Here is a 23,983-nt window from a genome sequence, read left to right as displayed (position 1 = left end):
TGAAGGTTTGGCTGTGAGTGATCAGTCAGGGTGAGGCTGGGAAGAAGTATGACTGTGTTCGTAGTGTGGCAAGAGGTTCAATCATTCATTCAGCCTCATGAACCACTGACTTTTTTAACAGGTGAGAGGCTGTTCAGGTGATGCGGAGGAGGACTGCACAGTCTCATAAGATTTCCCAACATACAAGGCAGATCTTTTGCATCAACTGTTAACTCAAGAAGCAAGATGGAAAAGAAACCATTCAAATGTGAAGTGTGTGACAAATCATTCTCACGCTCATCCCACTTCAGCCTTCACCAACGCAGTCACACAGGGGAGAAGCCGTTCATGTGTGCGGTGTGTGACAAACCATTCTCACATTTTTCAAACCTCCGTGCACACCAACGCATCCACACAGGGGAGAAACCATTCACATGTGAGGTGTGTGACAAATCATTTTCACAGTCATCAATACTGCGCGCTCACCAGCGCATTCACACAGGGGAGAAACTGTACACCTGTGAAGTGTGTGACAAATCCTTCACACAGTCATCAAACCTCCTGGTCCATCAGGCAGTTCACACAGGGCAGAAACACTTCAAGTGTGATGTTTGCAATAAGGCTTTTGCAACGTCTACAAGGCTTCTCACACACCAGAGGATTCACACAGAGGACAAACCTTTCAAATGTGAGATTTGTGAGATATCTTTTGTCCAATTATCAGATCTCCTGACACACCAGAGGATACATACAGGGGAGAAGCCCTTCAAGTGTGAGATTTGTGACCGAGCCTTCACGCAGTCATCAACACTCATACAGCACCGACGCATTCACACTGGGGAGAAACCATTCAAATGTGAGGTTTGTGACAAATCTTTCTCACGCTCATCTCACTTTCACACACACAAACGCACTCACACCGGAGAGAAACCATTCAGATGTACAGAGTGTGACAAGTCATTTTCGCGGTCCTCTATTCTCCGTGAACACCTTCGCCTTCACACAGGAGAGAAAGCTTTCACATGTGAAGTGTGTAATAAGGGCTTTGCACAGTTATCAGGCTTGTTAAATCACCGGCACATTCACACAGGGAAAAGCCTTTCAAATGTGAGGTGTGTGACTGAGCCTTCACACAGACATCAATGCTCATGAAATACTGACATACTGTGGAGAAGCTGTTCAGGCAGGAGCTGTGTGAGAAAGCCTTCACCAACTTGTTAAAGCCGCAATCCATCAGAGGATCCACAAAGGGGGCCAATGATTTAAGTAAGACATTTATGATAACGTTCTCCTGAATTCTTGGACCCTCCCGGAACACTAGCAGATTCAGAGAATCCTTTCACATGTGAGGTCAGCAACAAAGCTTTCACATGGCTCACGTATCTCCCCATCCATGAATTCATGACTACAAGGAACCGCGTTAGTAAAACCTTTGAACAATTCTCGGACCTCCTGGAAGATCAGTGAACCCAAACAGAGTCAAATCCTTCCAGTGTGACGTGCAAATCTTGTTTTACCTCCTCCTTTTCCTCCTCTCTCACCAGACACTGTCATTGCCACATGGATGTGAAGCCGGGTCACTTGCTTCTGTTGCATTGAGAGTTGACTGTGTCGTTTGCCCACCAGTGCTCACACAGGGGAGCTGTTATTCCAAAGTACTTTGGGTCTCAGCAGCATCTGTATCGCACCTGTGACTAGATCATGAAACGTCACGAAAAGGAGACAATATGTGTAGAAGCTCCTGTATAAACTCAGCTTCCTTTCAGTGCAGTGGCAGGTACAAGTCACTCGCTGACTCTCGCTCTGACCAAGAAGACAGTCAAACACTCAGTGGTTAGAAAGGCTTCAGCTTCTGATCAACAAGCACCCAAGGGAGGAGCCATTCCTGGGGTAATAAAGGAGGTACCTTAAATAGCCTCAGTGTCTCTGATCTATGGAGGGGGAGAATCAGCCAGGAATCCCGTTCCTCATCAGTGAGCCCAGCTGGGAAGTTGGGGGAGGGCGGGATGTGGCTTGGCTGTAACAGTATAAAATCAGCCACAATCTCATTGAATGGCAGAGTAGACTTGATGGGCCAAATGGGTTACTTCTGCTCCTACACCTTCTGGTTTTACAATTAAACGTTTGCTCAAAAAGTGGAAATGAGGGTAGTATGAAACAAAAAGAGAAAGGTAAACATCAGAGAGGTTTGAGGAGGGGATGTTAGAGATGGGTGACGGGGTTTTCTCTGGTCAACTCTTGTTTTCTCTGTCAACTAGATGAATCATTTTAAACATCACAATTAGATTATCCCGTAATTTTCCACATTCAGGCAAATGCAAGCTCAGCCTGTGTAACCTGTTATCTAATTTGAACCAGTTTAAGCCCCAGGAACATTCTTGTGAATCTACAGTGCACTCCCTCCAAGGCCTTACTGAAATTTAGTAATGAGAACTGAACTCAGTTCTCCAAGTAGGGTCTAAACAGAGCTCTGTACAGCTGGAACATAACTTCCACAAGGACACGATTGGTTTTGGGGAGAAGGTGTCTGTTCTCTTCTGGAATTGAGAAGCAGGGATATCAAGCAGGAAGGAAGAGAGGAATGTAATTTTGGGAACAAGGCTATAGGAATTGGATATGAGAGATCTGGTTTACCAGATTGATGGTGACAGAAACATTCTGGTGAATGGAGAGATCTATGTGTGTGTGTGTACAAACAGGTGTTTGACTACTACCATGGGGAATGCGTGTACTGTGCAATCCAGGAGGTCGATTATCCTGAGTATGGTGAGAGAATGGGGGTGAATCTCTACAGACCCAAATTCCCTCAGGTCATCATACCTCAGTGTAATGATGGTGTGATATATTCAATTTATACGCTTTCAAGATTCATTTTATGTTCTAGGAAAAATCTTAGTTATTTTCAAGCCTTTTGTTATTTTAATTGATTCATGGTTCAGGATGTAATTATTTTCATCTGATGTTTATTAATCTGTTGTATAGATTTAGAACCTTCAATAAATTTAACTTTTACCCAGCCTCCCTGATCTGTTACCTCTGTCGATTGAAACACAGCCCATGTTGTAAAACAAATAAAGAAAGTGTAGACACCTCCTCTTTTACCGGGACTGTCCACCATCTAGATTCTGGCCTTCCCCTGGATAGGCAATGGTGCAGAACAAGTGTGTGGCATTATCAAATTTCTGTACTGAGTCTCTATTCGCATGTGTGTGTAGGTGGAGCTATTACAAGTAAATTCACATACTGACAATTGGCCTTCCTGTAGATAAGCATCTGTCCTCGGGTAGTAAAATTGCTGAACAAGATCTTTCCGTGACCTCAGTGCTAACCAGCTCAGTTCCCTCAATGATCACACTGACCCCCTCAAGTTCTTAATGTTTATCATGTTAATTACATAGCCTGGGATTGTTGCCAAGCAGTTGTATTTACTTTTGCTCCTCTCTATCTTGCAGCTTTCTCTCACTTTAAGATAGTCTTATTCAGTTTTATAACTGTTTGAACTTTAATTAGGAAAACACAACTTCGACACTTAATATCCAAGGCCTTCTTAAAGGTAAATAATCTTAGCTCTCATCTTGTCAGATGCAGTTAACGAGTCCTTGCAGATCTTTGTAGCAGAAAACCACATCTTTTTGACCCGTGACCACAAAGTACTGATCACACATTGCAGATTTCTTCAGTCACTGTTGTCTTCCTCTCATCAACTACCCTTTCATCACAAAATTATCCAGTTTACACACTGCATTGATCATAAAGCCAATCAGATCACAACTTACCACTCTTCAATAAAACATTTTTTTTCAACATTTGCTTCAGTAAAACTTGTTAAATGTATAACAACCGTGACAGCAGAGAGTTTGCATTAGTTTATGTCTGTTTTATCATCCAATCTTGCTAAAATGGAATTTTAATTGTCAATTACATCAAGTGTAAATTAAATTTTTGAGATCTTTAACACTGTTTCATTGAATGTCAGTCAGGAAGCTGGTAGTAACCATAGAAATGACCATACAATGTTGAAAGAGGCCATCAGCCCACCAGGTCCGCACCGACCCTCCGAAGTGCATCCCACACAGACTCCACCCTAAACCTGTAACCCCGCATTTACCATGGCTTAATCTGCCTAGCCTGCACATCTCTAACGCTACAGGCAATTTACCATAGCAATCCACCTAACCTGCAGATCTTTAGACTGTGGGAGGAAACCGGAGCACCCAGAGGAAACCCATGCGGACACAGGAAGAACATGAAAACTCCACAGAGACAGTCACCCAAGGCTGGAATCAAACCCAGGTCCCTGGTGTTGTGAGGTAGCAGTACTAACCACTGTCCTGCCAAGTGGTGAGTTTCTGCTAATTGTGCTTGTTTGAGGGGGGCTCTTAAAATTACATTCAGAGTTTTTGGGTATTCAGGCACCAAGAGTCAGTCATATTCATCACAGCAGGCGATAAACTATAGCTATTCAGCAAATTACAGGCCCACAGATAACAGTTTAGTTCAGTTGTGAAATGTAAACAAAAGACATATCTTAAAATGGTTTGATATTGTCATAGTTCCATTATTACCTCAATAATATTGCAGTCTTTTTCTCATTTATGATGGAATTCAAAACAGTGAACTTTGCCCTTATTCCTCTGTCATATTGCTGGAGGAGGACATATTAAAGAGACAGAGAAAGCATGTAAAATAGAGTATTTAGAAGGAAGAAGAGGTAGGAAACAGGATCAGGTTGAAGAGAGTGTGGAGGTTTGGGCAGAAATGGAATACAGAAAAGGAGGAGAAAAGAGTTAATTGCTTCTACCTTCCTTGCTCTCTCCTGGACCCCATTACTCCCATATGTCTCTGTCCTATGCCCCTCTCTCCTGTGTATGTGCAGTATCCACCACTGCACATCATCATTGCCTTGGATGCTGTGGGTCTTTCTCTTCTGATCTGAACACATCTGAGGCTACACATCCCACATTGATGTCAGTTTGAAAGTCTTTGAGGATGAAGAATGCTTCTGTCACACTAGCATTTTCCATTAAATGATTGCCAGGGGAATTAGGACAACAGCTGTAATAAGTCAGTGAGGTTTTATTCAGATGGGACAATGACAAGTTTAAATCCTCACCTGATCTGCTGCTGAAAGTCACCTCTGTTTCACCAGTCAATTTCTCAAGCTTCTGGAAATTCATTAAATGTATTTGGAGCAATCGGAATTGTAAACAATGATCCATGTTTCATGTAAAATTGCTATTTCCATCAAAATCTTTCTTTACAATCGACATCAGAGATCACAATCATATGGCAATTTACAGTGTTTAAAGATACTTATTTCAATCACCCCACTTCATATTGAAAAAGTATTTAATTAAAAATTACTCCATATTCACAGTCAATACAGAAAATTATGAAATGAACAAATAACTTTGTTCTTTGTCTCTTCCAATTTCTTCTGTGTCTATACACACATTATATTGTTTAGGTCTTCTCATATGTGTGTTAATTGTTGGCTGTTTATCTCAATGTTTTTTGGTTTTTGAGGTGACGCTGTCTCTCTGGGGAATATAGCGGCCATGCCAGTAGGTTTTTTTAAATTTGTTCCTCGGATGTGGACATCACTTGCTAGGCCACTATTTGTTGCAGAGTTCCCAGCTGACCTTGAGAAGATGGTAGTGAGCTTCTTGAAGCAGGCTGTGGTGGTGTCAATATACCCATAGTGTTCTCAGGAAGTCATTGTTACTGTGATAACTGTTGTTGCTGATACATTGCATTTGTTGGGGGGCTGGCTTACTTCTGAGACTGATGGTCATTCAGTTCTTCACTCAGTTGCCTCTTCAGCTATTTGCAATGAAGATGCACTTTCTCTGGCTGCATTTAGGTGACTGCTGTTTTGACAACGGATCTGACAGTTTCCTTTCACTGTTAACGATCACAGTGACAACTTCTGTACACAAGTCTCAAGTTACCACACAGGCTGCCTTTTCTTGAATGCATTGAACATCTGCACTCTGATTGGCTGTCCAACTCTCAATCCTGACAATGATTTAGCACATTGCTCAAAGTAATGTTTAGCTTTCTGTCATTTCACTTTGATCTTGTCACTCAGTCCCGTTCCTATTTCTGACCTCAGTCGAATTTTATCAATTGGAAGAGCAATCTGTGTACCATGTGACATTACCTGCTGGACTGGGCAACTTTTCCTGCCTTCGGTAGGTGTGTTTCTTCGCTTGAAGATCACTTTGTACACATTTATCCCTTCAGCAATTTTCACCAGTTCTTCAGCCTTTCTATTATATTGGTGATAGTGTGAAAATGATATGGGGGGCTGAATTTCTCAAATCACTGTCTGAATTTGTCACTCATGAATTGCGGTCATTCTCACTTATCACAATATCAGGAATGTCATAATGACTGCAGTGTGCTTTCATACATTCTACAGTCTCACTGGGAGTCACTGATGTCACTGCTGTAACTCCCCGCTACCTGAATAGCAGTTGACTGTGACAAGATAGTTCCAGTGAGAATGAAGAGGTCTACTCCAAGTTTTATCCATGGGCTGTCTGGGATGTCAGCAGTCATGAACAGCTCTTTATCTGGTTTAGTTTGATGTTCATTACAAACATAGCACTTGCTGATGTGGTCCTTTATCTCATTGCTTGTTTTAGCCAGTAGAGCACTTCTCTTTCCTTCCATAGACTAGACTCAATTCCTTAATAATTTGTGTAGGATGTGCTTCAGTATGTCTTTTCTCATCTCTTTCAGGTTAATGATCCTTCTTCTTTTGTACATGGTGTATCACCATCTTCGGTGATCATTTCATCTCCGTTTACTCTCTTACAGTACCATGTCTGTCCTTTATGGATGCAGGCCATCCTTTTACCTCGACTTTCCCTAGCATTTGAAAAGTTACACCTTGTGTAGTATGCTTGATTTGGTAGGTTATTCCAAACCTTTGACTCTGAGTCAGAGTCCCTGTGTTTGACACTAGACAGAAAATTACCGATTACCTAGTTTGGTTTTCTGATCAAACTTCTGATGCAGCAGTGAGATGAACTTCCTCACTACAGGAATCTACATGGAAAAGTAAAGAGAATCAGTGCAGGAATCCACACAGACAGCAGTGAAGAGAATGAGTACAGGTGGTACCTGGTGCGCTGGTGAATGAGTTGGTGGTTCAGGTCTTAGATAAGTTTGGTTTTTAATGGGTAGTCGGGTGATGAAAGCTGGACAGTTGAGTCTGCTGGAGTGATGGTCTCATCAGGCCAGATCTCAGGGAGTTAGAGGGTTGTGGTAGTGGGATAGTTGCAAGGTCAGTGTGAGTAGCTGCATGGACACCCAGCAGATATACAAAGTTTCTTCCTGCCTAAAATTTCCTGGTAACTATCCAGGCGAATACTTTGGAATTGTCTCAAGTCTCAGGGATGGACTGTCTGAACTTTTGGAGGGTCCTGACTTATTGGATGTTCAAACTTCCTACACATTTGCTATAGAACAGTGTGTCAGTGTAAACAGCTCCAATATCTTACCTCCAGTCTATGACAGTCGGAGACCTGAAGATCTGGTTCAATGTCTCCACTGGATTGATGACTCTTGAGCATGTCATACTGTTGCTGAAAGATTTCACACTTTGTACAAACACCATCAACTTGAAAGTGACAGCAGCTCTCGACAGCATGTCGACGATGTACATCTGCTTCCCTTGCTTGTCCTTTATTTCCAAGTATCGACTCTACAAGAAAAATAACAGCCTGTGCAAATGCCCTTGTGCAAATACAAGTGGTTTGAGAGAGATGCTTTGAACGGCTTGTGGTCAGATTGCTTTCTCTCTCCCCCAAAAGGTTCAAAAGCAAGGCTGTCTTTATCCATCCGTGTGCAGTGTTGTTCAGTTTGTGTTAACTGGATACAAATACAACGGGTTGCCCTCACTGTATGGGGATGCTCCAAGTCCTGTGTCACTGACATCACACTGCAGGGTGGCTCCATTGTTGACATCATAATCCCTCAGCACTGGTGATGTCATCACTTGGTGTTTGATGGGAGTGAAAGCTGCTTCTTGTTCTGTGTCCCAGTCCCACTGAACACCCTGTGTACAGGTAAATACTCTGAGGACAAGATGGGCAAAAATATAGGTTGATCATTCGTTTGTGGGTTCACTCATGTTCCACAAGGTCTACAAACTGTTAATATTTCATTACAAAAGTCACACTAAATTGTTTCTCTCCTGGGTGGGTGTGTTGATGAAGAGAAATGCTGACTGTGCGAAAGCCTTGTCACAAACACTGCACCTGTAGACTCTCTCCATTGTGTAAATCCTGTGGTGCCCTGGATGAGCAAAGACATCATGAAAGTTCCATTGTAAGTCCTTCACTCTCCCATGTGGATCCTGTGAGGGAACAGGAGGTTCTATGACTTTGTGAATGATTTACTGCACATGGCACAGGTGAATAGTTTCTCCCCTGTCTGAATTCTCTGGTGAAGCAGAAAATGATCTTTCAGACACTTTACTATTGAACAGTTTCTCCCCTGTGTGGGTGCGAAGGTATGTGCAGAGATTTCCTGACTGTGAGAACAATTTGTTACACACTTTATATCTGACCAGTCTCTTCTGTGTGAATGCATTGATGCACATGGAGAACTGATGATGACAAGAATGACTTTTCACACGGTTTGGTCTCTCCCCTGTAAGAATGCATTGATATATACGAAGGTCTAATGATGTTGAGAATGATTTGTTGCACTTAAGTGGTTTCTCTCCATATAACATGTTGGTGCATGAGGAGTGTCAGTGACCGTGATAACAATTTACTGCACACCCTGCACCTAAATGATTCCTCCCCCGTGTGAATACGCAAAGCTCTGGTTACACGCATCACATTTGAATGGTTTCTCCCCTGCATGAATGCAACAGTAATTCAGAAGCATCAATGACTGTTTAAAAGCTCGATCACACACCTCACACTTGAAGGGTTTCTCTTCCATGTAACTATTCATTTGTTAATAGTTATTCCACAGATGCACCTTGTGTGTCAGGATATTTTACGAGCCTTTGGAATCCTCTTCACACACCTCACATTTGAATAGCCTCTCACCTGTAGAAATGATTCATGAGGCTGAATGAATGATTGAAGCTTTATCTACACTTGGAGCCACTCACTCTTCTTCCCAGCTTCACCCTGACCAACCATCCACAGCCAAATCTTCAGAAAAGTTGGTGCTGATGGAAGGCTGCAGACCATTGACCGATTTCAGATCTCATGATGTGTCAAAGCTCCCCTGACCCAAAAGATTTCCAGATGGTTGTTTCGCTGCCCAACCTTCTCTGTGTTCATCAATGCTGTGAAGGGATTGTATGTCTTCCCACAGTTGTGCAGCTGTTCCTTGGGTAATGGTCAGGATCTATCTGCGGTGTGATGAAGCAGCATTGATTAGTAATATCATAGTAAAAGAACCACCAAGAAATAATGATTACAATATCTTTGATTTCCAGCATGAGTTTGAAAATGTCAATTTCCTAACAACTCTAAACTTGAAGCCAATTATGTTGGTACAAGGGAGGCACAGTTCAGGCTAATTGGGTAAATAAGACTCAGAGGTATCGTTGTAAAAACGCAGTGAAAAATAAGCAAGAAATCCCCACTCAGTGTCTCACTCAGGAAGTTCAGGATAGTATGAAGATTAAAGGAAGAGGCTTGCATTATTGAAGAACAAAACTACACAGTTTGAGGATTGGGAGTTTATTTAGAAACTAGCAAAGCTCTGCCAAAAAACTGATTTTAAAAAAAGTAAAACAGATGGGAGAGTTTTTGTAAATATTTAAAGAGGAAGAGAGTAGCTCTCATACACATTAGTTCCTTCGAAGCAGAGATGGCAGAAAATGTTATGGAGAATTTGGAAATGGTCGCAGCACTGAACTACTGCTTTATTTGTCTTCACAGCAGAAAACACAAGTTTCATTCAGAACATAGAGCTTAAAAGTGAGGAAATGAATATCTTCAGAGAAAAATTATGGGGCAACTTAAATGTGAAAGTTAGCAAACAAATCTCTCCAAGTAATTTTAATCCCTCAATCCTAGAAGTTTTCCAGTAAATCTTTTCTGAACATTCTCCAAAAATCTTCATTGAACATTCCCCAGGCTAGCTCAGCCTCTCTGTAACAAACAACCTCTATATTGTCTCCATTAGCAAGGCAGCATGGTGGCTCAGTGGTTAGCACTCCTGCCTCACATTGCCAGGGACTTGGTTCAAGTCCACCCTCAGGCAACTGTCTGTGTGCAGTTTGCACATTCTCCCCATGTCTGTGTAGGTTTCTGGTTTCCTGGCAGTCCAAAGATGTGCAGGTTTGGTGCATTAGCCATTCTAAATTGCCCACAGTGTTCAGGGATGTTCGGTCATGTACGTTAGCCATGGGAAATAAATAGGGTTACAGGGAAAGGGTTGGGAGATAGGTCTACGTGGGATGCTGTTCGCATGTTGTTGGGCTGAATTGCCTGCTTCCACACTAGGGCTTCTGTGATTCAGACTACAAAACAACAAGCTGCTTTCATTTCTACAAGACAGCTGAATAATCAGGAAACAGGACAAAGCAGCGCATCACACATTTCCCAAAATTGAATAAGATTCAATTGATCTCCTCTCCAAACTTCAATTTCATAAAGTTCTGAGCACTGACCCAGCCCTTCAGCCATTCACAAATAATACCATCCCCGGACCAGCCAGGGCAAAACTCAAAGGAATTCATATCGAGAGTGACGATATTTTAAAAAGTACTTTTTTGGCTGAAAATCACTTTGGGACATCTGGTGGTCGTGAAAGGCTCTACATATTGTAAATCTTCATTTTCTTTTCTGAGGCGGTTACAGAGATTTGGTCGTGGTAGGTGTTGGAGAGGTTTGACAAGAGTTAACATTCACATTCCAATACACAATCAGAACTGACCATTCACAGTCCAAAGGGTAATAACCAGCTCCCAACACACACACACAAACAATTGAAATCAGGAAGAATCTTCAGACACTCTGTACCTCCCAGATAATGACATCTCAATCTCACCTTCTCAGATTAGGAATAAGCCATCAACAAACCTCAATCTCTAAATCAGAAAGGAAATGCTTCCAATAAATCCACTCAATATCTAACACACAGCTCCAGACTAATAGTTAAGCACAAATTACCTAGGAAACCAAGCACACAAAAAGGCAAAATCAGTGAAAGCTCCGAAGACTGGGATAAATTCAGAATCTAGTAAAAGAGGACTAAAAAGATAAAGAGGACTGAGAAAATAAACAAGGAGGGCAAACTAGTGAGGAATAAAGAAAGTGACTATAAGAGTTTCTTTAAATATAGAAAAAAGAAGACAGAGGTCAAAATGAACATTGACCCAGAGGGTGCAGAAAACATTTACAAGGATGTTGCTGGGACTGGAGTTGTAGGGAGAGGCTGAAATCGGCTGGGGCTTTTTTCCCTGGAGCATTGGAGGCCAAGAGTGACCTTACAGCAGTTTATAAAATCATAAGGGGCAAGGATAGGGTGAATAGCCAAGGTCTTTTTCCTAGTGTGGGGCAGTCCAAAACCAGAGACCATAGGTTTAAGGTGGGTGGGAAAAGACCTGAGAAATAACATTTTCATGCAGAAGGTGGTGTGTGCATGGAGCAAGTTGCCAGTGGAAGTGGTGGAGGCTGGTACAATTTTTTAAAAATTCATTCATGGGATGTGGGCGCCGCTGGCTAGACCAGCATTTATTGCCCATCCCTAATTGCCCAGAGGGCTGTTAAGAGTCAACCACATTGCTGTGGGTCTGGAGTCACATGTAGGCCAGACCAGGCAGGGTGGCAGATTACCTTCCCTAAAGGACATTAGTGAACCAGGTGATTTTTTTTCCCCTGACAATCAGCAATGATTTCATGGTCATCATTGGAGTCTTAATTCCAGATTATTATTTCAAATTCAAATTCCACTATCTGCCAAGGCGGGATTCAAACCCAAGTCCCCAGAACATCACCGGAGTGTTTGGATTAATAGCCTTGTGATAATACCACTAGGCTATCACCTACCTATTAAAACATTTAAAAGGCATCTGGATGGGTACACAAATAGGAAGGGTTTGGAGACATATGGGCCAAATAGGACAAGGTCAGATTGGGATGTCGGACTGAAGGGTCTATTTCGTGCTGTATGATTCTATGACCCCTTAGAAAATGAATCTAGGGAGATGGTTATAGGAAACAAGGAAATGGCAGGAGTTAAAAAGATATTTTGCATCAGTCTTTACAGTGGAAGTTACTTGAAACATCCTATTAATATTAAAGAATACAGGGGAGGAATTAAATACCATCACTGTCTGTAGAAAATAGTATTAGATAAACTGATGGGACTAATGGCAAATAAGTGCCCTGGCCCTGAAAGCTTGCATGCTAGAATCCTAAAAGAAGTAGCTACAGAGATACATTCGTTGTAATTTACCAAAACTCCTTGGATGCTAGAGAAGTACTGCAGGACTGGAAAATTGCTAATGTGACACCCTTTTTGTAAAAGGGAGGAACTCAAAAAGCAGGTAACATCAATTTTGTAAAAGTTTTGGAATCAATTATTAAGTAACGAATAGCAACACATTTGGAAAATCATAATCTAATCAAGCAGAGTCAACATGACTTCATGAAAGGGAAATTGTGCCTGACAAATTTATTTTGAGGATGTTTTTTGAGGATATCTCAACCAGAGTGGATAGAGGGGAGCTAGTAGACGTGTTGTATTTTGACTTCCAGAAGGTGTTTAACAAAGTATCTCACAAAAGGCTAAGTCTTAAGACCCCACAGCATTGGAGGAAGTATATTAGGGTATATTTGGCTGGGCAAAAGACAGTGAGTGGGTATAAAGGGTTCTTTTTCAGGTTGGTAACCTATATGCAGTGGGATTCCACAGGGTTCACTGCTGTTAAAATGTACATTTCAGCGACTAGGAGATAGAAAGGACTACAGGTGCTGGAAGTCAGAGTCGATAAAATGTGGAGCTGGAGGAGCACAGCAGGTAAGACAGCATCTGAGGAGCAGAAAAGTCGACATTTTGGGTCTGGACCCTTCATCAATCCTTCAGCATACTGTAGCCAAATTTGCAGATGACATGAAAATTTGTGGAAAAGCAAGTTACAAGAAGGATACAAAGAGTGTGGACAGAGATATTGACAGGTTAAGTAAGTGAGTAAAAGGTTGGCAAATGGGAGTATAATGCGGGAATATACAAAGTTGTTCATTTTGGAAGGGAGAACAAAAGAACATAATGTTATTTAAATGGTGAAAAACTGCAGCAAGCTGTAAATTTTGGCTGCAACTTGGGGGTACCTGTGCACACAGAAAGCTAGCACACAGGTGCAGCAGGTAATTACTTCAAGGGGTTGGATGAGAAGAGTAGGGAAGAAAACTGCAACTGTACAAGGTGCTGGTAAGACTACATCTGAAGTACTATGAGCAGTTTTGGTCCACTTATCTAAGGAAAGGTATCATTTCATTGGAGGCAGTTCAGAGAAGGTTCACTAAGGATGTTCCCCTGTATGGAGGGATTGTCTTATGAGTATAGGCTAAATAAGTTGGGGGCTACTCGCTAGATTTAGAAGAATCAGAGGTGATCACATTGAAATATGTAGGAATGTCAGCGGGCTTGACAGAGTAATTGCTGAGAGATTATTTCCTTCATGTGAGAGTCTCAGACTAGCAGTATAATCTCAAAATAAAGGGGCACCAATTTTTCCGCTTGGGGACCCTGCAGCCCTCTGGACTCAATATCAAGTTCAATAATTTTAGGGCTTGCACTCTCCTATGCCCCAGCCCCCATCCCCACATACTAGGCCTTGTTATCTCACAGTCTGCTATTACACATAACCCATTGTTAGCTACTAAAAGTCTCTATTAACAGCTATTCACCCTCCTAGCCAGATCATTACCCACTCTTTTGTCTGCCCAACTGTTCTTCTCTCTTTGGGCTGTATCCCCAGCTATCATTTATTCCGTACCCCCTTCCCCACCCTATCTTCTGCATGAAAACCGACATTTTCCTAGCTACAGAGATAGTAGGAACTGCAGATGCTGGAGAATCCGAGACAACAAGGTGCAGAGCTGGATGAACACAGCAGGCCAAGCAGCGTTTCCGCAATAACAACCAAAAAAGAATCCCCCTCGTCCTCACGTACCACCCAACCAACCTCCAGATCCAACGCATCATCCTCCGTCACTTCCGCCATCTGCAATCCGACCCCACCACCAAAGACATTTTTCCCTCCCCACCCTTATCTGCTTTCTGGAGGGACCACTCTCTCCATGACTCCCTTGTCCGCTCCACTCTCCCCTCCAGCCCCACCATACCCGGCACTTTTCCCTGCAACCGCAGGAAGTGCTACACCTGCCCCCATACCTCCTCCCTCACCCCCATCCCAGGCCCCAAGAAGACTTTCCACATCAAGCAGATGTTCACCTGCACATCTGCCAATGTGGTATACTGTATCTGCTGTACCCATTGTGGCCTCCTTTACATCGGGGAAACCAAGCGGAGGCTCGGGGACCACTTTGCATAACACCTACGCTCGGTTCGCAATAAACAACTGCACCTCCCAGTCGTGAACAATTTCAACTCCCCCTCCCATTCCTCAGACGACATGTCCATCCTGGGCCTCCTGCAGTGCCACAACGATGCCACCCGAAGGTTGCAGGAACAGCAACTCATATTCTGCTTGGGAACCCTGCAGCCCAATGGTATCAATGTGGATTTCACAAGCTTCAAAATCTCCCCTCCCCCTACCACATCCCAAAACCAGCCCAGCTCGTCCCCGCCTCCCTAACCTGTTCTTCCTCCCGCCTGTCCCCTCCTCCCACCTCAAGCCGCACCCCCATCTCCTACCTACGAACCTCATCCCACCCCCTTGACCTGTCCATCCTCCCTGGACTGACCTATCTCCTCCCTAACTCCTCACCTACAGTCACCTTTACTGGCTCCATCCCCGCCTCTTTGACCTGTCTGTTTCCTCTCCACCTATCTTCTCCTCTATCCATCTTCTATCCGCCTCCCCCTCTCTCCCTATTTATTTCAGAACCCCCTTCCCCTCCCCCATTTCTGATGAAGGGTCTAGGCCCGAAACGTCAGCCTTCCTGCTCCTATGATGCTGCTTGGCCTGCTGTGTTCATCCAGCTCTGCACCTTGTTGTCTCGCATTTTCCTCGCTACTATCAGTTCTGAGGAAAGTCACCAGACCCAAAATGTTAACACTGATTTCTCTTCACAGACACTGCCAGACCTGCTGAACTTTTCCAGCAATTTCTGTTTTTTTTGTTTATGATTTACAGCATCTGCAGTTCTTTTGGTCAATCCCTCTGACTTTACCATCCCCTAATATCACTATGTTCCTTTTTGCACCGTACCCGATTGAATAATTTTTTGTGTCACAGTGCTATGGTCAGTTAGCTTATCCACCATGCAGCTCTCACTCTCATCAAATGTGCTGAATGAACCTCAAGCCTCTTGGACAATTACAAAAGCTGAGGCTCCTGCATTCCTGTCCTCTTCATCTTTTTACTCGCTTAAGTTGTCGTCACATCTTCTTTTTCCTTTCCCTTTCCAATAATCATTTCAGAAGACCATATTCTAAGGGGTGTGACTGTGTCCTGGAATAAACTGTCCAAGTAAATTTCCCCCAACCTGATGCATCAGTCTCTATAGTTCAGTCTCCTACTCATAAACCCTGAGCTAAAGCTGCTTGATCTCCAAAAACTTTCTCAAGATGTGTTTGCACTGGATCAAGTTGGCATCCAGCAGCTCCCACATTGCTACACCTGCGACATGTCACTCGTCCTCCCATCCTTAATGTATTTGAATTAACTCCTTAATGATTTTATTTAATAATTTAGTTTCCTTTGAAATATTTATTAATCTTCCCACCTCTTCTGGACAAATTTAAACCATAGCATTAGAACAGGCCTGAATTACTAACCAAATATTCACCAAATGGTTAGCTTCTTCCCCTGTACTTTAGTCAGAGCCCATTCCTATATGGTGAAAAGTTAGTAAAAGCAAAGCAGCACTTTCTCCCATTCTTCACCTAACTCCCAGCACTCTATTCAAAGTCACACTGAGATGCCTGGATGTGAGTTAGCTCAGCCCCAGGTAAGGGAAAGAAATGTTTAAGCTAGTTTTCTGAATCAACTAACTTCACTTAATTAAATAACTTAATGAACAGGTCTCAGAGAGCTTGTACATCCTGGCTTAAAGCTGGATGCAATTTAGACTTTAAACAGTAAGTTAGTTAAATGTTAAATACAAATACATTTCTAAACAGAGATTAAAAACTCCCTTGCTCACCCAAGTGTCAGCATTCTGTTCAAAGTTACACTCAGTTGTCACACACCCGAATGGTTTCTAACCTCTGTAAGATCTGATGTTTAAAGAGAGTGGGAGAGGAGTGGGTAAGAGCCTGGTCGCAAACACCAAACCTGAAGAATTTCCCCCCTTGTGAATCCTCTGATGTCCTAGGACGTTTGAAGACATCACATTTCCTTTATTACAAACCTCACAGTTGAAAAGTTACTCCACAGTGTGAATGCGCTGGTGTCTGTGAAGATTCGATCTCTCCGTGAATGATTTGTCACACACCTCACATGTGAATGGTTTCTCTCCTGTGTGAACACGTTGGTGTCTGCGGAGATTTGTCGACTGTGAAAATGATTTATTACACAGTTTGCACGGGAATGGTTTTGCTCCTGTGTGAATGTATTGGTGTTTCAGGAGATCAGATGAGATGGTGAAAGCCTTTTCACAAACGTTGCAAGTGAATGGTTTCTCCCCTGTGTGAAAGCGTTGGTGTGTGCGGAGGGATGATGATGCCGAGAATGATTTACAGCACACCTTGCAAGTGAATGGTTTCTCTCCCGTGTGAATGTGTTGGTGCTTCAGCAGATCAGAGGAGTTGGTGAAAGCCTTCTCACAAAATCCACATCTGAACGGTTTCTGCCCTGTGTGAATACGTCTGTGTTTGCAGAGGGTTGATGAGTTAGAGAATGATTTGTCACACACCTTACAGGTGAATGGTTTCTCCTCTGTGTGAATGCGTTGGTGTGAGCAGAGAGTCGAAGAGTCTAAGAATGATTTGTTGCACACCTCACACTTGAATGGTTTTTCCTTTGTGTGAACATGTTGGTGTTTGCGGAGGGTAGAGGAGAGGGAGAAGGATTTGTCGCACACCTCACACGTGTATGGTTTTTCCCCAGTGTGCGTGCGTAGATGGGTGCGAAGGTTCTCTGATTCTGAGAATGATTTGTCACACACTTCACACGTGAATGGCTTCTCCCCTGTGTGGATGCGTTGGTGTCTCAGCAGGTTCTCTGACTGCGAGAATGATTTATCACACACGTCACATGTGAACGGTTTCTCCCCTGTGTGAATGCGCCGGTGTCTGCGGAGGTTTGATGACTCCGAGAATGTTTTGTTGCAGACCTCACATGTGAATGGTTTCTCTCTCATGTGAATACGTCGGTTAGTCATGAGCCTTGATAGTGCACCAAACTGCGACTGGTTTCTTTTGCAGGTGGCTGCAGTTGTGTTAACCGTTACACAACAGATGTACCTTGTGTGTTCAGAAATATTGTCAAACTGTGAACCTTCTTTGTACACCTCAAACACAACAACCTCTCACTTGTAGGAATGAGTGTCTTAAGGCTCAATGAATGATCTCACCACACTTGGAGCCACTCACACTTCTTCCCAGCCTCCCCCTGACCGATCACCCTCAGCCAAACCTTCAGAAAGGTTGGTTCTGATGAAAGGCTCTGACCAGTTTCAGATCTGATGATATGTCAAAGTTCCCCTGACCCAACCAATTTCCAGATTGTGTTTCACTGACCAACCTCCTCTTGGTTCAGCAAAGCTGTGAAGAGATTGGATGTCTTCCAGCAGTTGAGCAGTTGTTCCTTGGGTAATGGTCGGGATCTATTTGCGATGTTTACCCTCTCTCTATTCTCTGGTGTAGCACAGTGCAGTCCTTCTGTAAAACAGTAAAAGGAAACATGATTTCTTCCAACTCCCTCTCCTCCTTTGCTGTAGGGGACTGACTCCTTAGTTAGAGACAGTTCCACAATGAGTGCCAGTTTGCTATTCCCCTGTCTGTTGGGGGGAATCAGGTGCAAGTCTTTTCTTTTACCTCACTTGTCTGGAACCAGGAGGAGACAATGTAAATAATATCTCTCCTCCACTCAGACCCACCCCGCCCCACCACATCTTCCCAGGCACCATAAGGGCATTGAAATAAACAGTCGGGCAGAGTGTAAAACAGGCTAGCAAATCACTATGAGCTCTCATTTTCTTCAGGTCAGAGGGGTGGCTGGGTATCCACATGGTTCCCCAGTCATGCCTGTCTCTTTGTGGGGTATGTGGAACATTCCTTGTTCCAATCCTATTCTGGCCCACACCCACAACTCTTTCTCCAATACATCGATGACATCATCGGTGCTGCTTCCCACTCTCGTCCGGAATTGGAAAAGTTAATCGATTTTGCTTCCAATTTCCACCCTGCCCTCACTTTCACTTGGTCTATCTCTGACTCCTCCCTTCCCTTCCTCGACATCTCTGTTTCCATCTCTGGGGATAGACTGGCCACTAATATCCACTATAAACCCACTGACTCCCACAGCTACCTGGACTATACATCCTCACAGCCTGCTTCCTTTGAAGACTCCATCCCATTCTTTCAGTTCCTCCATCTCCGTCGCATATGTTCAGATGAGGTCCACCGACAAGGAAGCCTCCGAAATGTCTACCTTCTTCCTCAACCGAGGATTCCCCAGCATCGTTGTCGACAGGGCCCCCAACCAGGTCCGACCCATCTCCCGCACTTCCGTCCTCACAGAGCGATAGGGTTCCCTTTGTCCTTACCTACCATCCCACCAGCATCCACATCCAGAAGATCATCAGATGCCATTTCCACCACCTCCAGTGAGAGCCATCACCAGACACATACTCCCCTCCCCTCGCTTGTACAACTTCCGCAGGGACCATTCCCTCTGGGACACCCTGCTCCACTCTTCCTTCACCCCGAACACATCCCTACAGCCCCACGGCACCTTGCCCTGCAACCAGTGAAGGTGCAATACTTGTCCAGTTTCCTCCTCCCTCCCGACTTTCCAAGAGCCCAAACATACCTTCCAGGTGAAGCAACACTTCGCCTGCACTTCCCAGAATCTAGTCTAATGCATTCACTGCTCACAATATGGTCTCCTACATTGGGGGAAAAAAGCGTAGACTGGGTGACCACTTTGCAGAAAATCTACGTTCTGCTCGCAAAAAAGACCGTGAGCTACCTGTTGCCTGCCACTTTAACACACCACCCTGTTCCCTGGCCAACATCTCTGTCTCTGGCTTGCTGCAGTGTTCCAGCGAAGCTCAACGCAAGTGGGAAGAACAACACCTCATTTTCCGCTTGGGGACTCTGCAGCCCTCTGGAGTCAATATCAAGTTCAATAATTTTAGGGCCTAAACTCTCCCATGTCCTAACCTCCCCCATCCCGCACACCAGGCCTTGCTATCACATACTCTGCCATTACACACTACCTATTGTTAGTCACTAACATTGTCCATTAACAACTATTCACCCTCCTAGCCAGATCGTTATCAACTCCTATGTCTATCCAACTGCTCTTCTCTCTTTTCCGGCTCTAAGCTATCATTTACTCCCTACCCCATCTCCCTACCTATTTTCTGCTTATAAACCAACATTTTCCCAGCCACCATAAGTTCTGAGGAACGGTCACCGGACCCGAAATGTTAACTCTGATTTTTTCTTTACAGATGCTGCCAAACCTGCTGAGCTTTTGCAGCAATTGATCCATACTGTTGTTTATGCTCTTGAGCCTCCCCCCACCCCTCTTCATCTCACCCTATCAGCAAGTCCCTCTGTTCCTTTCCCCTCATGTGCTTGTCCAGTTCCCTTAAAGGCATCTCTGCTCTTTATTTCAACCATTCCTTGCTGTGATTTTAATCCATTTGAAATTTGTAGAATAAATTCAAAACAAAATTGTGCAAGCTTTTTAGACAATCTCAAAATCCCAGATATTGTCATTCAGGGAGGGGAAGGTGCTACAACTGTCTGGTCTGGTCTACATGTGACTCCAGTTCCACACAACATGATTGACTCTGAAGTGGCCAAACAAACAATGACTCTTCTGCCCATCAGGATTTTAAACATATCTACCAAATGTACTCTTAGTCTTTTCTACTCTACTCTTTTCGGTCTATCCAAGTAATTGTAATTCCTCAATCTTGAAACTGTTCCTGTAAATCTATTCTGTGCTCTCTCCAAAATTCTTCATTAAACATTTCCCAGGCCACCTCTCTCCAAAAGGCAGACTGAATATAACAGCCTTCGTGAGCAAGGCTAAGTCTACAGGTCAACAAGCTGTCTGCAGTTCCACAAGAGAGGTGAATGAATGATCGAGAAAAGGACAAAGCAATGCATCAGACATTTCTCTCCTTCAAATCAAATTTCACTCACCTCCTGTCTACATATTGATTTCAAACCAGAACCTCGCTGCTGAGTATTGACTCAGCTCTTCAGCTGTTCACCGTGAACACCAGCGTTAACTCTCGGAGTAGCTGCTGGAAAACAATTTGTCTAAAAGCTGCTATCCTCATTTGGTTTCGAGTACGTATAGGAAGTGAAGCAGCTCTGGAAGAGGAAGAGGAGAGAATGGGCAGAGTGGGTGGGCTCTCTGATTGACGTCTGTCACAGTCAATCCAAATATTTCTGCAGCAACATGAGTTTCCTGAAGCTTGGCAAACTGACCGGTGAAATGGAGGTGACTTCGAGTAGCGGGTTAGGTGGAAATTTAAACTTGCATAGTCCCACGTGAATAAAACCTCACTTATTGCAGCTGGTGTCTCGATTTCTCGTGTGCGGATTGTTTATTTTTGTTAGCCTTCAAAATGACATCACCGTGGGATGCGCAGCTTCGGATATTTTTGACAGCAGATCAGAACAAGAAGACCCGCAGCATCTAAGGTAGTGATGGCGTGTAGAGATGGGATCAGCACATGCACAGAGAACACGGCAATGGAGAGAAAGTATACCTGGAAGAGATAGAGGAGAATAGGAGAGAGAAATATGACATATTGCTCTGTGACCCAGGGAGAGAGTTGGGGCTCGCTGTGTGAGTCTCAGCCCCACGTGTTGAGTCTGACTGCCCTGCCCTGTTGAAGGTTCGACTCCCGTGGAGGTTCAGCTCTCCTCAACTCCAATTTGTAATGTTCAACCTTCAATTTGGCCAGTTCCTCTCTCAGTATGCCCTGGTTCATTCCCTTCTCCCGAAATGTTTCAGTCTATTCCCCTCTCCCAGGATGTATCAGTCTATTCACCTCTCCAGTTCCTCTGAGTACTATCACACACCAAACTTAAAACAAAATAAAGAACTGTGGATTCTGGAGACCTGAAACAAACAAAAACAGAAATTGCTGGAGAAACTCAGCAGGTCTGGGAGATTTGTGGAGAGTGAACCGAGTTAACGTTTCACATCCACTGACTCGGAATCCAGAGGTGAGTTTGGCTTTGAGTAAATCAGTCACTGCAGAAATGTTGTGGAGAAAGGAGGATGAAAGGCCGAGACATTAGGGATTGTGAGAGTGCAGTTGTCAGTGAATTGGGAAATAGTTATTTCTATTGGAGGGACACAGAAGGTGGTAGAGCTAGAATGTTTAAGAGGGATTTGGGTGCTGAGTGATCCATAGAAGTGATCAGAGATGGCCTTTTCTGTGATTGATGTGACGAGAGTGAGGCCGGTTGAGACAGCAAGACCACGGAGTTGGCCAGGAATCAGCGTCGGGAAAATCACTGAAACTGACAGTCAGGACAAGCAAGGAAAGTTTTTAATAGCCGATTGTTCCTCACATACAAACAATGCTTTGCAGCATTAATTGCTCACATGCAAATCACGATCCTTGTCAGCTCACTCCTAGAATTGATCCAGTTGGGTTGTGCTTGAAAAGAAGGCACCAGCCGGTAAAAAGGTGTGAAATTTGGCAGTGATTACATAGAGACAAAGGGTCCACTTACAATCACGAAATCCGTATTTTGGACAGCCCCAGTGTCCTAGTAAATAAGGCACTAGTCTCCTGAGCCAGGATTGTGGGTTCAAGTTCTGGGGTTAAAGAAAATGTTTGCCTTGAAATAAATCTCAAAGTCATTGTTACATTCTGTTTATCAGATGAAACTATCTGGGCAGTTCCGATCGAGCCCATTCTCATTCTGTCACTTGCTTGCCAGTGATACAAAGTAATGCAATACATCTCCCAAGCTGAACAATATCACAACATTCAGAATAATGTCCACACCACTTCCCAGACAAATCCTGTCATCTCCCAATACCCCAGCGCAATCACTATTTTGAAATGTCAAGTAAAGGCATAGATAGAGTTATAGAGTCATACAGCATGGAAACATACCCTTCAGTCAACTCGTCTGCAATGACCAGATATCCTAAACTGATCTAATCCCATTTGGCAGCCTTTGGCCTATATCCCTCTAAATCCTTCCTATTCATGTATCTATGCAGGTGCCTTTTAAATATTGCAACTGTACCCAACTCCACCACTTCCTCTGGCAGCTTGTTCCATACACACACCACCATTAGTGTGAAAAAACTGCCTTTCAAGACCCTTTTAAATCTTTCTCCTCACACCTTAAACCTATGCCTTCTAGTTATAGGCTCCCCTACCCTGGAAAAAAAAAGAACTTGGCTATTCACCCAACCATGCCCCTCATGATTTTATAAATTTCTAAAAGATAACTCTTCAACCTCCAATGCTCCAGGGTAAAAGCCCCAGTCTATTCAGCCTCTCCCTACAGCTCAAGATCTCCAATCTCACCAACATCTTTGTAAAGCTTTACTAAACTATTTCAAGCTTAACAACATCTTTCCTACAGTGGGGAGACCAGAACTGTATGCGCTATTCTAAAAATGGCCTCACCAATGTACAGCCGCAACATGACATTCCAACTCCAATACTGAATGCACTGACCAAAGAAGGCAAGTGTACCAAACGCCTACTCAGCACACTGTCTACCTGCGATTCCACTTTCGAGGAATTGATTAAATTGATTGATTTACGTCAGGAAGGGTGTTGAGGAATAAGGGAGGCTGTGGGTGAAGGAGATGAATACACGAATCAGTCAGATTCGAATTGGCTTGAGGGTCTGAATGACATCCTGCTGTTCCTACGTTTATCAGGGATCAGCCATCATGTATTCAAATTGTAACTGGTCTTGAGGAGCTGAATCGTCTCCACCTGGTGCTGTAAATGTTTACAATCTATTTCACCACACCCTCCGCCCAACTCGCCCTCCAATGACATTAGATTCAGTAATACAGCATTGACTGAGGCAGGAGCGTCTTGACCTGTTCCGGGTGTGAGTGACCTGGGTTAATCCAAATGCCTAGGAATACTTTAGACCGAGTTTGACGCTAACGCATGCTGTACCTTCTCATATGAGTGTTCGATGGACAGTACCGACATGAAAAAGTTACTCCATTTAAAATGTGAAGAATCTATTCCTTATGTTCACATCCGAGTGTTTCGAATCTGATCTGCTGCTCAAAGTCACCTCCACTTTCACCGGTCAGTTTCCCAAGCTTCCGGAAACTCATGTTGCTGCAGAAATATTTGGATTGACTCTGAGAGACGTCAATCAGAGAGCCCACCCACTCTGCCCATTCTCCCCTCTTCCTCTTCCAGAGCAGGTTCACTTCCTATAGGGACTGAAAACCAAGTGAGGAGATGGTGAGTGAAGGAGCAGCTTTTATACAAATTGTATCCCATAATATCCACACCAATCTTCAGGCAGTCTGACTATCCTGTGGGCAATCAGGGGTGCAAATGTCCCTTATACTGTGTGAGAAGATCCAGCTGAGAGAGCTGTTTACTCGGTGCTTTGTGCTGAACTGTTTGACTGGAGCTGTGTGTTGGATATTTAGTGTGTTTATTGGAAGCATTTCCCTTCTAAT

The 23,983-nt window shown here is 43.7% G+C and overlaps 3 protein-coding genes across 12 annotated transcripts in view; 2 read left to right on the top strand and 1 right to left on the bottom strand.

Moving 5' to 3' along the window:
- The window catches only part of LOC109934670 (zinc finger protein 271-like), an 11,862-nt gene extending 8,871 nt beyond the window's left edge, over positions 1–2,991 (top strand). The window contains exon 2 of the mRNA XM_048616455.1: positions 147–2,991. Within this exon, the coding sequence (XP_048472412.1) occupies positions 147–1,131 (985 nt within the window). The 3' untranslated portion in view covers positions 1,132–2,991. The remainder of the gene's footprint in view (positions 1–146) is intronic.
- The window catches only part of LOC109934667 (zinc finger protein 271-like), a 24,690-nt gene extending 1,037 nt beyond the window's left edge, over positions 1–23,653 (bottom strand). Inside the window, exons 1-5 of one of the 9 annotated variants that reach the window (XR_002261164.2) lie at positions 23,460–23,653; positions 20,482–21,056; positions 16,302–17,979; positions 7,491–9,364; positions 5,038–7,035 (exon numbers count right to left, since the gene is read on the bottom strand). Coding sequence is in view for 1 of the 9 variants with exons in the window: in XM_048616772.1 (XP_048472729.1) it covers positions 16,524–17,480 (957 nt within the window). In the remaining 8 variants the exon portion in view is untranslated. Of the gene's footprint in view, positions 1–5,037; positions 9,365–16,301; positions 17,980–20,481; positions 21,057–23,459 lie in introns of those variants that run through there. The other 8 variants (XR_007265555.1, XR_007265556.1, XR_007265559.1 and 5 more) reach the window with 8 other exon arrangements.
- LOC109934669 (zinc finger protein 227-like) overlaps positions 22,500–23,983 on the top strand; it is a 19,957-nt gene continuing 18,473 nt past the window's right edge. The window contains exon 1 of one of the 2 annotated variants that reach the window (XM_048616765.1): positions 22,500–23,759. The gene's annotated coding sequence lies outside the window, so the exon portion shown is untranslated. The remainder of the gene's footprint in view (positions 23,760–23,983) is intronic. The other variant, XM_048616766.1, reaches the window with a different exon arrangement.

Source organism: Rhincodon typus, chromosome 35 (genome assembly GCF_021869965.1).
Source record: "Rhincodon typus isolate 14 chromosome 35, sRhiTyp1.1, whole genome shotgun sequence".
Lineage (NCBI taxonomy): Eukaryota > Metazoa > Chordata > Chondrichthyes > Orectolobiformes > Rhincodontidae > Rhincodon > Rhincodon typus.
The sequence above is the reverse complement of the archived record's forward strand: the minus strand, read 5'-3'. Positions and strand labels throughout refer to the sequence as shown.